The sequence below is a fragment of the Tasmannia lanceolata genome, unplaced genomic scaffold (genome assembly GCF_043159265.1).
Source record: "Tasmannia lanceolata isolate RefF3 unplaced genomic scaffold, GAP_Taslan_0.1 ptg000018l, whole genome shotgun sequence".
NCBI classification, from domain to species: domain Eukaryota; kingdom Viridiplantae; phylum Streptophyta; class Magnoliopsida; order Canellales; family Winteraceae; genus Tasmannia; species Tasmannia lanceolata.
In genome coordinates, this window is record NW_027518695.1 from 63875216 (window position 1) to 63891875 (window position 16660).

The window sequence follows — 16660 nt, forward strand, 5'->3', positions numbered from 1 at the left end:
TCGGGGCCAGATGCCTTGTTGCCATCGATTTGAAATATTGCGTCCTTGATTTCCTCTTTGGAAAACAGTCTAGAGAGATGATCTGTTTTTCCATGTTAACAGCATTGTTGGGTGGGACAGCAGCAAGAGTCAATGAACCTCCTCGAAACCAGCATTACTTTTTGGGAGGAGAACGTCATTTTTGCCAATTTTCTGTGTTTCAGCACCTCCAATCTTCTTTTACGCAAATCTGATATTGTTAAAGTCCCCGTTAGTGATCCAAGGATCATGAGGATCATGAATGCTCCGGGAAAGTGATTCAATATATGTCCAATTTTCTCTTACGCAAATCTGATAATATTTTCACCCTACCTCATAAAAAAAATGTCCATAGAGAAGTGCGATCACCGCCATAGTTCATACTGTAGATGGCAGCCAGAAAGAAGTTTGATCTGCTAGGCAGGAAGTCAACTAAAGCATGAATAAACTGACTAGACGTGGAGATAAGATTGATGTTTATTTTCATGGGATACCATAGGGGCAAAATTCTGCCCGTATCTGAGGAGCTGTAATTTGTGAAGAACTGAAGAAAGCCCAACCAGGTTTGATTTCATTTGCATATAGCTGCAGCTTAGATTCAAGGTTTGAAATTTTGGTTTCGGTGGCAATTTCGGTTTCGATGTAAACTTATAATTTCGGCCGAAATTTTAAAATTTCGGTCTCGGTCCGGAATTTTGGATTCCAGCCAAAATTTAAAACCATGCTTAGATTTCCCTTGGCCGTAGTTTCCATGATAGACATGATAGGATGCGCTTTTGATTTATGGGATTGCGAATTTCATCTATCTATTGCTCTATGCTCCGGGAACTGTCTTTGGAAACCGGTTAAGGAATGGAACGGAATGGAGTTAGGGGTGCAACTCGGGTCGGGTTGAGGCCAACCCGAACCCGACCCGAGCAATCATTTGGTCAACCCAACCTGACCCGACCCGAGATTTTTAGCTTAATTTTTTTTTAAAATGATTAAAAATGCCGGGTTCACTCGGGTCAGGTTGCCCAACCCCTCAACCCGAACCCGACCCGAGCTCAACCCAACCCTTTTTCCCGGGTTGAACCCGTCAGGTTTGGGTTGAGCCCGCCCAAGTTGCACCCCTAAATGGAGTGGGGTGAAAGCCCATCAGCAGGTAGGTTCGTAATGGTTGATTTAGATATGGGTGTATCCAACTGAGCTACTGCATGTTGGTTGGGATATGTTATTTAGATACTATGTACATTCTTATTTGTAATGACTATGCGCACCTGACTTGGAAGTGATGCAATCGTAGGCTTCTTTATTATTTACTGTCGTTATTCTTATTGCGGGAAAAGGGAACCTAAGAGTTTGCATAGGTAGCTTACCTACGCAAGCTGCTTACTGCCGGTGACCAGAAAAGTTTTCTGGCGAGTGACTGGCACTGTTTTGTTCCTCCCTGATTATAGAATAACCCTCTAAAGTTTTGAGTCAATCTGACTGCCAGATCGGGAGAACGAAGCTTTCAAAGTAAGTCGCAGTTTCTGTAATTTTTTTTGAACTACTACAACTTTGAAATTTACAGAAACTGCCACTCACTTTGAAAGCTTCGTTCTCCCGATCCGGCTCGTCGGATTGACTTGAAACTTTAGGGGATGATTTGTCGTTAGGAGACGAGCAAAACGATATCAATCACTCACCGGAAAACTTTTCCGATCGCCGGCGGTAAACAGCTTGCAACCTATGCAAACTTTTTTTTTTTTTTTTCTGAATGGTACCTATGCAAACTCTTAGATTCCCTTTTCCCATTTATTATTGGCATTAGCCCTTTAGTTGTGGTTGTCATTTGTTTTAAATAGCTGCCATCATTGTGTTGCAGTCAGTGATCATTTCGGAGAAACTTAGGCTATTGCTTCTTTATTGAATTATATAAAGCCTCTTGCTGTTTCTTCATTCAGAACTCTAAATGGAAGTTTCAGCTAAATATATTTAATGTAGAAGTGACCAAATGTAGATATGTAGTTTAACTTTGGATCTCCTTTCATCATGTTCAATTTTTTTTTACTGTTGGACATTCTTGATTTTTTATTTAAACCTTTGATTTTCTTAAGCTGATTTATTTTGGCATTCAGCTTACTGGACAAGCTGCTGCACTTTCACTGAAGGGAAGTCCATATTGGATGGCTCCAGAGGTATCTCTTTTTCCTACCTTATTTTAAGTTTCATATTGTTTCCCTCCATCTCACAGATTGAGTTCTTACAGGTCATGCAGGCTATGATGAATAAAGATTCTGTCAACGATCTAGCTGTTGATATTTGGAGTATGGGTTGTACCATTATTGAGATGTTTACAGGCAAAGCTCCTTGGAGTGAATTTGAAGGGGTAAGCACTTAAATAATTATGCTTCATCATGTCCCCATCTCTGAGACATTTATTTAACTTGAAAATTATTATGCCGGGCACTGTAATTTTGACTTGCTATAGAGTTTTATGACCTCCCAAAGGAATTAGGAACTGAGCCATGTAGGTCTAAATTATTGCTATGTTTTAGTGGCTGATCCTGTCATCTTTATTGCCTTACAATTGTTTCTATTTCCAACATCTTTGTATTTGCAGAAATACTCTCAGGCACGTTAAAACTGTTCGTGAGCTTGAGCTCATATAAGCTTATATGAGCTTGAGTGCCCAAACACATGGGTCCCACATTTTTCGTGGTGATCCAAACCTCTCATTTGTAAGACCCCATCATAGATAGGGTGTGTACCAAAAGCAAGTCCATTAGGATGATCCTATGGACCTGATTTTTGGTACACACCCTATCCATGTAAGGGCTTTCCCAAATGAATGCTTTGGATCACCCAAAAAAATGTGCGATCCATGTTTTTGTGCTCACGAACAGTTTTCCCTAATATATATATATATATATATATATATATATATATATATATATATATATATATTTATTTATTTGATTAAATATTTTCTTGACAAAATATGGTTACATGTTTAGGTTGCACCATCTTTTGGTTGACTAGTTTTGTACATATGAAGAGTTGATTTGGTCAAGTACTATGTAAAAACCTAATAGGAGATAATTTGATGAATAAATTAATTGTACAAGATCTTTTTGGTAGCATATTATGAAACTCTGTGGCCTTTTTTTTTTTTTGTGTAGATGTATTCTTGTGATCTTGTACGTAGTCTTTCAAACAAAAATGTTAGAGAATTACAACACAGGCCACCTATACTTGGTCATTGGCGTTAATTCTTTTTTATTTTTTAATTTTAACTAGTTTATTAAGACATTCTAAGAAAAAAGATATGCAGCCACAAAGAGTAAAAAAATTAACAAAATAGAAAATTACAGGTCCGATCTCCTGCCCCAGTTAACTACATCATTATAAAGGTCCCACCTGTATCGCTGCCTGTAATATTAATGTCATCCACATAGACTATTAGAAGAACCTGTCCAGCAGTAGAGTGACTACTAAACACAGAATGATCAACGACGCATTGCCTCATGCCAAACCGCATGCTAGCATCACTGAATCGCCCAAACAAGGCCTTAAGAGATTGTTTGAGTTCATACAGAGACTTGCGTAGCTTGCACACTGAGGAGGACATCTCCCCCTGAGCAACGTATACAGGAGGTTGCTCCATGTAGACCTCCTCAGTCAAGTCACCATGAAGGAAAGTATTTTTAACATCAAGCTGATAGAGAGGCCAGCCATGGTTTACAGCAAGTGAGAGACCCGAACTGAGAGAATCTTGGCAATAGGAGAAAAGGTCTCCATGTAATCAACGCCGAAGGTCTGGGTGTAACCTTTGGCGACAAGCCGTGCCTTAAGGCACTCAATAGTACCGTCTGGTAAATGTTTGATGGTGAACACCCACCATCTACAGCCAACTGCCTTGGCCCCAGAAGGAAGATGAACTAAATCCTGAGTGTGATTGGAACGAAGGGCAGCCATCTCAGCCTCCATAGCAGCGCACCAGCCCGGATGAGCAAGGGCATCGGAAACTGACCTGGGTAAAGAAACAGAAGACAAAGAATGGACAAAACTACAGAACCCAGGAGTCAGATGGTCGTAGGAAATTACAGAAGAAATAGGGTGAGCAGTCGTACGAGATCGGGTACGAGATGCAATAGGAGAATCAACTAACTCACCAGAAGAAGGTAAAAGAGGTACCTGAGAAGAGAAGGCCAGAATCTCCAGCTGCGAGGGCGCCAACTCGGGCTGTAGGGTAGGATCATCATCTCTTGGGCGTCGCTGATAGACCCGTGTGACAGGAGGAGGAATAGTAGGTGAAGTAGAGTGAACAGGATCAGGAAGGACATGGAGGGGTAGAGGAACGAGAGAATCAAAGAGAGCATCACTGGCAGGAGGAGGTTGAAAAAAGGAAGTGGACTCAAAGAAGGTGACATCGGCCGAGATGAATAACCATCTCAGCCGAGGGCTATAACATCAATAGCCTTTTTGGGTACGAGGGTAGCCCAGGAAAACACAACGCTTGGCCCGAGGGTCCAATTTATCCAGACCGAGAGAGAGGTTGTGTACAAAGCAGACATAACCAAAGACCCGGGCTGTAAGCAGGAAGGGGTCACTCGTAGGATGAAGCATCGAGTACAGAGAGGTGCCATCCAACACAGAAGATGAAAGACGATTGGCGAGGAAGCAAGTGGTGAGAACGACATCACTCCAATAGGAGTTAGGGACATGCATCTGAAAGAGGAGGGAGCGAGTGATGTCGAGCAAGCAACGGAGTTTCCTCTCAGCGACACCATTTTGCTGGGAGGTGTATGCACATAATGATTGATGAATGATACCGTGGGAGGAGAAGAAAGTACGAAACTCAGTAGAAAAATATATACGTGCATTATCAGCAATGTTCTAAAAAGCGCTGGGCGGAGCTAGGCGGCTGACTGACCTCCCAGCGCCCAGGCCGCCTAGGCGTTTTGGGGCGTTTTTCATTTGTTTTTTAGATATTAATATATATTCATAATATCTTGCATTTTTTTTATATAAAATACAAATACTTGAATACATAATAATCCAAACCATTTTATGCATAAGCACTAAACATTAAATAATAACAAAAAGTCAAAAACGCCCAGGGCCTGGGCGGCCGCCTCATCACCTGGGCGGCAGCCTTATCCCCTGAGCGGCCGCCTAATAACGCCCAGGCTGTGAGACCGCTTTTTTAAACGCCCAGGGCCTGGGCGGTGCGTTTTTTTTGCGCCCAACGCCTAGGCGCCTAGGCGGCCTGGGCGGCGGCCTTTTAGAACAGAGATTATCAGTGCGTAAACATTTAAGTGTGCACTGATATTGTGTAGTAATCTCAGCATAAAAAGTACGAAATGCATTAAAAACTTGAGAACGGTCTTTTAATAAAAATAACCAAGCGACACGAGAGAAATCATCCACAAATATGATAAAATATCTGTATCCAAAGAGAGACATAGTCCTCGATGGACCCCATACATCAGAATGTACTAAATCAAAAGGACGCGAAACTCTACTAAGGACCTTAGTGGGGAAAGACACACGATGGTGTTTCCCAAGTTGACAAGACTCGCAATCAAAAGGCTGAATAGTGGAGGACACAATAGAGTCTGCCGAAGCTTCTTGGGGCAAGTCACTGTCGAGTTGATAGAGACCACCCACCTCACAGCCCGAGCCAATCGTCCTCTCAGTCGTGAGATCCTGAAAAGCACAGTAAGAAGGAAAGAATGAGACAGAGCAGTGTAGGGTCTTAGTAATTTGACTAAATAAATTAAATTGAAAGGAGATTTCAGGACACAAAGTACAGAGGACAATGTAAAACCAGAATGTGGAGAGAGAGTACCAATACCAGTGATGGGTGTAGAGGTCCCATCAGCTAAAGTAACAGGATGAGAAGCAGGAGAAAATGGACGAAAAGAACTAGGGGTCCGTTCACTTGTTTTCTCGCTGCAGGAAAAGAAAAGGAATCTGACGTGGAAAAATGGAAAATAAAGGAAAAGAAACTGTGATGGGAAACTTGTTTTCTCGCTGTTCACTTGCCCATAAACCGAGGGAAAAGAAACTGTGACGAGAAACCTGTTTTCTCGCGACGTTAGAAAATGATTTTCCTACCGATTTGGGAGGAAAGGAGTGGAAAGCATTTGCGGGAGGAAAAAATTTCCACATATTTTTTTTTCTTTTCCACGTCATTTACAATACTTTCTAGAGAAACAAAGAGAACGATGGAATTTCAGGTTTCCCGAGAAAATTTGGGGCCTTTCCTTTCTTTTCATTTCCTGAGAACGCAAGTGAACACAGCCTAAGGGAAGAAGCATTACCAGTCAGATGGTTAAAGGCCCTTGAATCAATAATCCAGGAACTGGAGCTGGTAAGTAGAGAGGCCGATGAACTACCTGGGTGGACATAACCGGCAGTATGCGGGCCGCTGCTGAGACAAAGACGCTGCAAGTCCTCGTAGTCGGCCCTGGAAATAGTCATAGTATCACTCTGTGGGGCTAGGGGAGCGCTGCCAAGAATAGACGGTGCTGGCGCAACATCAATAGGATCTGCAGCAGTAACGTGGGCCGCCCGGGAGAGACGAAGCTCCGGGTGAAGAGTATAGCAAGTATCAATATAATGTGAACAACACGGAACTGGTCACGCTACCGAGTAGAACAATCAGATCAGTAGTAGGGTGTCGAGCTGCTAGCAGAGTGAGGTAAATTGGTTGTAGTGATCAGATAGAGAAGCATCACCACGCTGAAGACGAATCCACTCAGAGTACGTGGAGCAGAGTCGAGTGAGGTTATCAACCCCAGAGTAAATGAGAGTGGCATGATCTCAGATGGCCTTGGAGGTCCGCAAGGTCATCAGTGGTCTATACACCTGGGGGGTCATGCTTTGCCACAGAAGAGTGCGAATGAGGGCATCATCCTGTCGGCACCGATCATAGGAGGGATCTAAGCGAGGAGGGGGATCCCGCTCAATAAGAGACACCTTTCCTCGAGCGAGGATGTAGGTCTCAACAGCGAGACTCCAACTCAGGTAGTTGGAGCCGTCGAGACGCTTGGACGTCATCTGGGGGAAAGAATGTTCCACGGACGGAGAGTAAGGTGATGGAGTATAACTCGAAGAAGACGGTGGTGCCGGAGCAGAGAGGGTGTCAGAGGGTGTCAGGAAGCGAGGGGCTGACAGGAGGAGGAAGGTCTAACACCTGTGGGATCCATTCCGAAAGACGAAAGAGATAGAGAGAAGCGAAGAGGCTCTCAAGCACACCTGCAAACTAAGCGAAAGAGAAGTAAGATAAAGAAATAAACGGACAGGAAATCATACGTAGAATCGAGATAGTAGAGTGCGGCTCCGAGAGAGAAACAGAAGAGGGGCGAGAAAGGCAAGCCATAGAATGATAAAGGGAGATAAAGATAACCGGAACTGCGCAGAAAGAAAGAAGTCCAAAGAGGTGATTTAGACCATGAGGAATTGAAAAGAAGGAAAAGAAAGGGGATTAGGGATGAAGGTTGGAGAAAAGAAGAATTGAAAAGAAGGAAAAGAAGGGGATTAGGGATGAAGTTTGGAGAAAAAAAGAAGCCAAAGAGGTGATTTAGACCATGAGGAATTGAAAAGTGGGAAAAGAAAGGGGATTAGGGTCTGATATGTTGAAAGGGGCTAGGGGTGGGGAGGCGTGAGGGTGGCGAGGTGTGAAAAGGGGGAGGAGGGGTGGAGAGGGTTACGAGTGGGGTGGGGGTATTTCCGTATGGAGGGGGGTGGAGAGGGTTACCGCAGGGGTGGAAAGATGGATGCTTGGAAAGGGTGCGGTAGATGGATTTGGATTTGGGTGGAGGAGATGGAGAAGATGGAGGTTGGCGATTCTCCCTAGGGATTAGAAACCCTGGATTTGGATTTGGGTGGATGAGATGGAGAAGATGGAGGTTGGCGATTCTCCCTAGGGATTAGAAACCCTAGGGCTCTGATACCATGTTACGTAAGATCAAGAGAAAAGAAGAAAATAGTGAGTTAGGGAAAACTCCTCCTCACGAAGAAAGGAAAAGTACAATGACAACTATGCCCTTAGACAAATACACTATATCCAGCAAGAGTTAACCTTATATACTTGTGTTTTGCCCTAAAGCCTACCCCAAGAGACCTCTCTTAGTCCACTTAGGAAACCTAAAAAATAACGTAAGTCCTAGTCAAGCTGGGTCAATGACAGATCTAAATATGGAGTGGATGCTGATGTTAGTTTCCTAGGGTTGCCTTTTATTTTTGAAACCGCAGTACAACTACAAACAAATAAGGAAAAAACTTCCAAATGGAACTCTTTTTAGAAAATAAAGACGGAAGCGAAAAATGACCTACACGGGTAAGTCGCCCAAGCTACAAACTGCAACCCTTTCACTTCGCTCTCTCAACTAATATCGCCCAAGCTATCTCATACGCACCAAGAGAAAAGAAAGCCATCTCTCTTGCATCGAAAAAACCTCTCGTCGCCGAGAGAAATCCTCTCTTCATGGTCTCACTTCACCATGAGATTTCCTTGTGTGTCGTGCCTCTTACCATTTAAGGAATAACCATATATAGCTAGGGTTTCCCCTAAAGCCTAGCCTAAGAGACCACTGTCCACTTAATAACCTAATAGCCTATTCAATCTTGGAAACCAAGACACATATCGCAATACCCTGTCCCAATACCTTGTTTGTTGAGGGTACTCATCAACATCATTTCCTGGCTCAAGAGAGAATTCCTGGTTCCATGGTGGCTCACAGCTGTCATTGATGCAGTCAGGGCAATCCTGAATGGTTGCCCTCAATCTGTGCATTTTTCCCACTACCCTCTTAAGCGTTAATGCCATTGTTCGTTTTGAGTCGTATGCTATTTTGTGCTTTTCTCATGTAGTGTTTTTTCCACTAAATGAATTTTGTTGTTTTGCCCAAGGAAGCAGGATTCTTTCCTGGGAGCCTTCGATTCCCGCTCTGGCAACCTTGGTTTTGCCATTCAAAAAAAAAAAATGAATTTTGTTGTTTATGATCTCTGTGCAGGCTGCAGCCATGTTTAAGATCTTGAAGAATGAATCTCCTCCGATACCTGACACATTGTCTGCTGAGGGTAAGGACTTCCTACAGCGTTGCTTCCGAAGAAATCCAGCAGACCGGCCAACGGCGAGCGAGTTACTTCAGCATCGTTTTGTGAGAGGTCCCCACTCTCAGGAAATTCGTGGTTGTTGTATAAAGAAAAATTCACGAAAACTGATGGTAAGTCTTAAATTTTATAAGTTTTTGGTTTTTTTAAATGCTATTTTTGCAAATATTTTGTAACCATCTTTTTTATTGAAAATGCCTTAAAAGATACTTCCATTCATGTTATTTGATCAGGATGTAGCACAGAGCCCAAGAAACCAAACTAGTCAAATTTCTCCAAGCACCAAGGCCAGCAAAGGAAAACAGTTATCAAATGGGTGAGTTTTCCTAAAGTTTTTTCCCCTTTCAAGTGAAATTCAATTATCAGCACGTAAGTTTATTTTGCATGATGCATATATCACTGTTTTCTCCAGTGAGACTGCCCTATCTCATCCTGAAACTTCGAAATCCACAGCAGCCTCTCGTCATTCACCTCGTTCCACTCTTGAGGCCATTCCTAGTCTTTCTCCTCCACACTCGAATCACAGCTCACATAATTCTGGCGCTTCTTTGAATGTCCCAAATGGATTCCATCTGGGTGCGGGAAATAATCGTCCTTACTCTCACTAGATTGATTTAATCTCCATGGATATAGTCAGAGAACTTAAGTGTCTCCATCCCCTGTCTCCTATCCGGGAGAAGGTTAACAATTGCATACAATGCCCAGCAGTTTAGGAGCTAGATTCAAAGTGTCAAGATGCTGAATTAGAGGGAAATGTATTTTTTCATGGGGCTACAACAGTACGGGGAGTTTTGTAAAGTTTGTTTCGTCGTGTATCAATGAAAACTTCTTTCCTTTTAAGTTGTGCTTCTGGACTCTGTATCTGGGAGCGGTTTCATGTATACTGTTTGTTAGTTTAGAGCTTCAGCAAGAACTACTGAGGCTATGTCCACGCTTTCCACCACGCTTACCACGGCAATATTCAATGTACAACACAATGACAATCACAATGCAGTTGTATATATGAAAGGCTTTTGATCGTCTGTGTGATTACTTGGAGTGCATTTTATCTTGTTCATAAATTAACTCACTTCCATAAGTATAAATTAACTCACTTGCATAAGTATCGGTAGGAGGGTTGGAATCAACTGTCGGATTCGTCTAACCTCTAAAAGAAGCATTCATGGATTCACCAATATATTTTAATCAATTCTAATTTTATTTCCTTTACATTATAATATGATTATAAAAGGTAATACTGAGAATTTTAGTGAGTTAATGTAATGTTTTACTTTTGTATAAAAATCTACTATCAAAATACATACAACTGAAAAACAAGATTTTATATGGTGCAAGGTCTTACAACAATACGGTAGGGTTACATACAGATGTCAAGGGTGCTACTTCCACCGTACAAAGGCCTTATTGTTCTAATGCCTTACACCATATAATTTCACCTGAAAAACATGTGATAATTGTAAATTTGTCACTGTAGTATTTAAAAAGAAATAGATAAAAGCGATCAGTTGATTCCTAAAGTATTGGAATCCGTCGCCCATTCAGAAGAATACATGTAACATACAGATGTCTTGTTCCCATGTGATGTTTAACTGGATGGTTATCATCAATCTGAAGCTTTTCACAAAATGTACTTTATGCCAGCGGTTTCACTTTCATTTGCATGCTATCTATATTCAATTGTACATAATTTTGTTTCAAATTGAAGTATTTGAAACAGATCTCATCTATGGTGACTGATTGGACGATAAATGTTGGCAACATGTGCATTAGATCAACGGCCCTGATTGCCGTACATGTGCCATGTGTGTAGTGGAAGTAGTTTTAGTATTCAAGTACAGTGGGTTCACCTTGTTTAATGATCCAAACCTTTCATTTGGATCGTCCCATTAGTAAATAGGTTGGGCCCCGAATTCGTATCTTCAAAGGATGATCCTAACCCTCCGATCTGTATATGTTCTATAATGTGCCATCCTTCTAAGGGCCCGTTTGGATGCCGAGAAGATTTTGATTTGGATTTCTCACATTTGCAGCCCTTTTTGTGTTGTGATTTGGATCCAGATCAAATCCTTGAATTTCCAAATCTGACCGTGAAAAAACTTAGATTTCCAAATATATTGTGGAAATAAGTACTTGGAAATCCAAAGACCTGGCAGTTTCCTTCACCCTCTTTGCTCTTCAACCTATCCCCCTCCAGTAGGAATTACCCCCTTCCCTCTCTGTCTCCCTCAACGTGAGCTGGCGGATCTTTTCATTTTGTATTCAAAACTCAATTCCATATCAAAATACAAAATATGAGGTATCCAAACGGGCCCTAAATGAATGAAAATATTTTGTATTTCCGTACATTGTTAGTTTGTTGCCCTCTATTCCGATATTGGATGATCCATTGGCTTTTGGGACCAATCATTTTGAACCTTAAATATGGATCCAATGGACTCTTTCTGATCCAGCTGTTGTGCCCCACACCTGTCCGTTAACGTTCGGATCCATGGGACCTTCTGGGTCCTTCCACACGCTAGACTTGGCAATTAATCACCCAAAGTTATTCATCTGATAGTCCAACAAATTTGGAGGTTGTTCCCTCCACTCTATAGCCGCAATTTGTTTGTTTGCTATATGCTGAGATGCAGTTTTAGCCTCAAGAACAAAAAAGTAAGGACGAAAAATTTAGGTCAGTGATAAATCGACCCCCATGTATCTTAAATCGACCCCTATATAGGGCAGTGCAGAGAGAGAGAGAGAGAGAGAGAGAGAGAGAGAGAGAGAGATGGGGGTCGATTTATCACTGCCCAAAATTTATCTTAGAATAAGAAAATAAACCACAATCAAACCAAGAACATCTTAAAATTTGTTCAATATTCGCTGATAAAGAATGGGATGCTTGAATAAACCTTATAATTTTATTTGTTTTCATTAGAATTCAAACAATCTCTTGATCAAATTAGGTTAAAATTATCTATCAGAAGAGAAAAAGTCAATCAATAACAGTAAAGAGAAATATAAGGACTACCAACTTTGCTTTATTTATTATTGTCAAGATTGTGATGATATTCTCATTGGAGTATTTTAATACAAGAATTATAATTTTATTATTTCATATCAGATTTTAGGGCTGCAACTCAGGTCGGGCGGGTCGGGTTTTGGAGAACCCAACCCTACCCGAGAAATATCTCGGGTCGGGTCGGGCGGGTTTCTTTTCGGAAAACCCACGATTCCCAAACCCGGCCCTACCCATGATAAATCTCGGGTTGGTTCGGGTCGGGTCGGGTTTTTTCACGTTGACGCAAATTTTTAAGGAAAATTCTTGTTTGGCAAGGCAACTCAACTCATAGAAGTAGAAATTACACTCACATTACACTTGAATCAAACAATGATGTAATTACACTTACGTCACACTTGAATCAAACAATGCTGTAATCAAACAATGTTGTAATTACAATCAAACAATGCTGAATCAAACACTTGAATCAACTCAACTCATAAAAGCAGAAATTACACTCACATACAGTAACAGTGGGTTTTCACTTTTAACTTTGGGATAATTACATTTACACCCCCTCTAGTTTCTGACACATCCACTTCTATCCCTATAGTTTAAAACGTGACAAATACACCCCTATAGTTTCAATTTGTTTAAGGTTTGCCCCCTCAGCTGAAGGTTCGTCCATAGATTGAAGGGTTAGGATGATCCGATGGAGCTGATTTTTTGGGCACACCATATCTATGTCAGGACCCATCAAATGAACGCTCTGGATCATCCAAATAATGTGGGCCCACATTGTTTGGATGATCCAAAGCGTTCATTTGATGGGTCCTGACATAGATAGGGTGTACCCAAAAAATCAGCTCCATCGGATCATCCTAACCCTTCAATTTATGGACGAACCTTCAGCTGAGGGGACCTACCTTAAACAAATTGAAACTACAAGGGTGTATTTGTCACGTTTTAAACTATAGAGGTGGAAGTGGATGTGTCAGAAACTAGAGGGGGTGTAAATGTAATATCCCTTTAACTTTTAACTAACAATAGAAAAAAATGTAGATACTATAACTTATGTAACTCGGGTAGGGTCGGGTCGGGCCCCTTCAAACCCGGCTCGACCCGAGATTCATGCGGGCTTTTGAATGCTGAACCCGGCTCGACCCAAAACCCATGAAACCTGAACCCGACCCAAGCTATTTTCGGGTCGGGTCGATGCGGGTCGGGTAAAACCCGGCTCGAGTTGCAGCCCTATCAGATTTCTATGAACTTTGATATGGAAGAGAGAGATTTTAAAACAGTTCTAGAGATGGAGAAATTCATTCCTTAGTGAGAATATGATTGAATTCCTTATTGAGAATATGATTGAATTTGCAAAGGCCTTCTACTTCTTATCTTGACTAATTGCATGAACTTCAATAGAAAATACACAAGCTGACATTCGAATAGCTCAGCATCTTTTATTTAGTACAATCAATAACAATCAAGCAATATTAAATGGAATTTGCGAGGCAATTTCACGCAAAGTCATTCCGCGGCTGAGTTTTGCACGAGAAAACAACTACCTCAGATAAATTAAATTAATAAGACAAAATCTGCTGAAAAGTGAGCCCGTGTGGCTGTTCTCTCATGCAAAAGTCAGTCTTGAAATAGCTTTCTATGAAATTGCTCGGAAAATATGGGATTTGCTAGGGACTTTCATAGAAAGCTCAGCATGCTGTTGCATGATGAATTAAACAAAAAAAGGAAAACTCTATTGAAAATGAGCCTGTATGGCTGCTTTCTTATGCAGCAGCCAGCCCCGAAATGCCTCTCTGCGAAAGTCCCTAGCAAATCCCAACAATCTATAAAAATAATCTATAAAAATGTAACTTTTCAAAATGTCATTTGCCTTTTCCAAATTTTTTTTCCCTGAAACATATTTTCTTTGTATCCCCAAGCATAGCATGGGTGAGGGCCAACATTTTACACTTAATCCGGTGGGCCCACCATATCTACCCAAACCCATGCATATGGTGGAGCCCACTATTTTACACCTCAAACTTATATGTTAGTGTGGCCACCATGTTTTTTATGGGGTGGGCCCACCTTTTACACATCATGTTTTGATTGTGTGGGTCCTATCATCTTACACCCATGCATAGCATGGGTGCCAGAATACTAGTATGTATGTATGTATATATGTGTGTATATATAGCTCGAGCTCATATAAGCTTATATGAGCTCGAGTTCCCAAACACATGGGTCCCACATTTTTGGTGGTGATCCGAACCATTCATTTACAAGGCTCCATCATAGATAGGGTGTGTACCAAAAATCAGGTCCATTGGATCATCCTAACCCCTCCAAAGTGGAGGGCAAAATTGGGCAGATTTGTGTTTGTCTGTCCATTTGTCCCTTCACTTTTTGATGGGTTATGATGATCCTATGGACCTGATTTTTGGTACACACCCTATCTATATGAAGGCCTTTAAAATGAATACTCCAGCTCATATAAGCTACATGAGCTCGAGCTCACAAAAAAGTTCCCCCCCCCCCCCCCCCCCACACACACACACACATATATATATATAGGAAAAGGATTGTACGCTCGAGTGTACCTAACCTTAAGTACGCTCGAGTGTCAAATCACATGGGTCCCACATTTTTTTTGGTCATCTAAACCATTCATTTGCAAGGCCCCATCATAGATAGGGTGTGTACCAAAAATCAGCACCATTGAATCATCTTGACCCCTCCAAAACTGGAGGGCAAAATGGGCAGATTTGTGGACAAACAGTGTCTGTCCATTTTGACCTCCACAAATGGATGGGTTAGAACGATCCTATGGAGCTGATTTTGGTATGCACCCTATCTATGATGGGGCCTTGCAAATGAATGGTTTAGATGACCAAAAAAAATATGGGACCCATGTGATTTGGCACTCGAGCGTACCTAAGGTTAGGTACACTTGAGTGTACAATCCTTTTCCTCATATATATATATATATATATATATATATATATATATATATATATATATATATATATATGAGAAAACAGTTTCTGCACACAAGTGTAGATAAGTTATTTACACACTAGCTTAAAATACAATGGAGGGCATATTGTTTGGGTGATCCAAACCATTCATTTGATTGGCCCTCACATAGATAGGGTGTCCACAAAAAATCAGCTCCATAGGATCATCCCAACCCTACGATTTGTGGAGGTAAAATGGACGTGTATAAGCCTTCACAAATCTGTCCATTTTTTGCCTCCACGGTTCAAAGGGTTAGTATGATCCTATGGAGATGAGTTTTTGTGGACACCCTATCTATGTGAGGGCCAATCAAATGAATGGTTTGGATCACCCAAACAATATGGGCCTCCACTGTATTTTAAGCTAGTGTGTAGATAACTTATCTACACTTGTGTGTAGAAACCGTTCTCTCTCTCTCTCTCTCTCTATATATATATATATATATATATATATATATATATATATATGAGAGAACATTTCCTACACACTTGTGTAGGGAAGTTACCTACACACTACCTTAAAATACAGTGGGGGCCCATATTGTTTGGGTGATCCAAACAATTCATTTGAATGGTCCTCACATAGATAGGGTGTCCACAAAAAATCAGATCCATAGGATCATCCCAACCCTACGATTTGTGGAGGTAAAATGGACGTGTATAAACCTTCACAAATTAGTCCATTTTTTGCCTCCATAGTTTGAATGGTTAGGATGATCCTATGGATCTGATTTTTTGTGGACATCCTATCTATGTGAGGATCATTCAAATGAATGGCTTGGATCACCCAAACAATGTGGGCCCCTACTATATTTTAAGGTAGTGTGTAGGTAACTTACCTACACAAGTGTCTAGGAAATGTTCTCTCATATATATATATATATATATATATATACACACACACACACACACACTTGATACTGGACCCATGCTATGCATGGGTGTAAAATAGGAGACCCCACCCTATCAAACAAAGGTGTCAAATGGTGGGTCCACCCCTGTACATAGGTTCGGGTGGGTACAGATGGTTGGCTCACCTATTCATTATATTAGAGGTAAAATTGTGAGCCCCTCCTGTGCTAGGAATGGTTATAAAATTCATGTGATGAGACCCCACCGATCAAAAATGATGTGCAAAAGGTGGGCCCCGGGCTGACCTATTCATAACATTAGAGGTAAAATTGTGGGCCCCCTCCCGTGCTAGGAGTGGTGATACAATTCAATTGGGGAGACCCAAACTATAAAAAATGATGTGCAAGAGGTGGGCCCTATCCAATCAAAGAAGCCCATGGCAAATGATAGGCCCATGCTATGAATTACGGATAAACGGCTACAAAGTAGACAAACTACCAAGAAAAGTACGAAGAAAAGGTACCTTTCTATGACAACTACGAAAACAACTACAAAGAACATGCATCAGCATATGACAATTACATGAATTCTTATATTGCTTTTTCCCCAAAACAAACAAAGTCGTTAAATGCTAACAGATAGAGCCATCATGAGTGGTGGCGGAAAAACATTTCCAAAATCGCTTTCCTAGAAAGAGCGAATG

The 16660-nt window shown here is 41.4% G+C and overlaps 1 protein-coding gene across 1 annotated transcript in view; it reads left to right on the forward strand.

Annotated features, from left to right (window-relative positions):
- Positions 1–10140, forward strand: part of LOC143851150 (mitogen-activated protein kinase kinase kinase 5-like) — a 43892-nt gene extending 33752 nt beyond the window's left edge. Inside the window, exons 7-11 of the mRNA XM_077360483.1 lie at positions 2121–2180; positions 2252–2371; positions 9009–9221; positions 9342–9424; positions 9521–10140. Of these exons, the coding sequence (XP_077216598.1) occupies positions 2121–2180; positions 2252–2371; positions 9009–9221; positions 9342–9424; positions 9521–9716 (672 nt within the window). The 3' untranslated portion in view covers positions 9717–10140. The remainder of the gene's footprint in view (positions 1–2120; positions 2181–2251; positions 2372–9008; positions 9222–9341; positions 9425–9520) is intronic.
- Positions 10141–16660: the final 6520 nt, after the last annotated feature.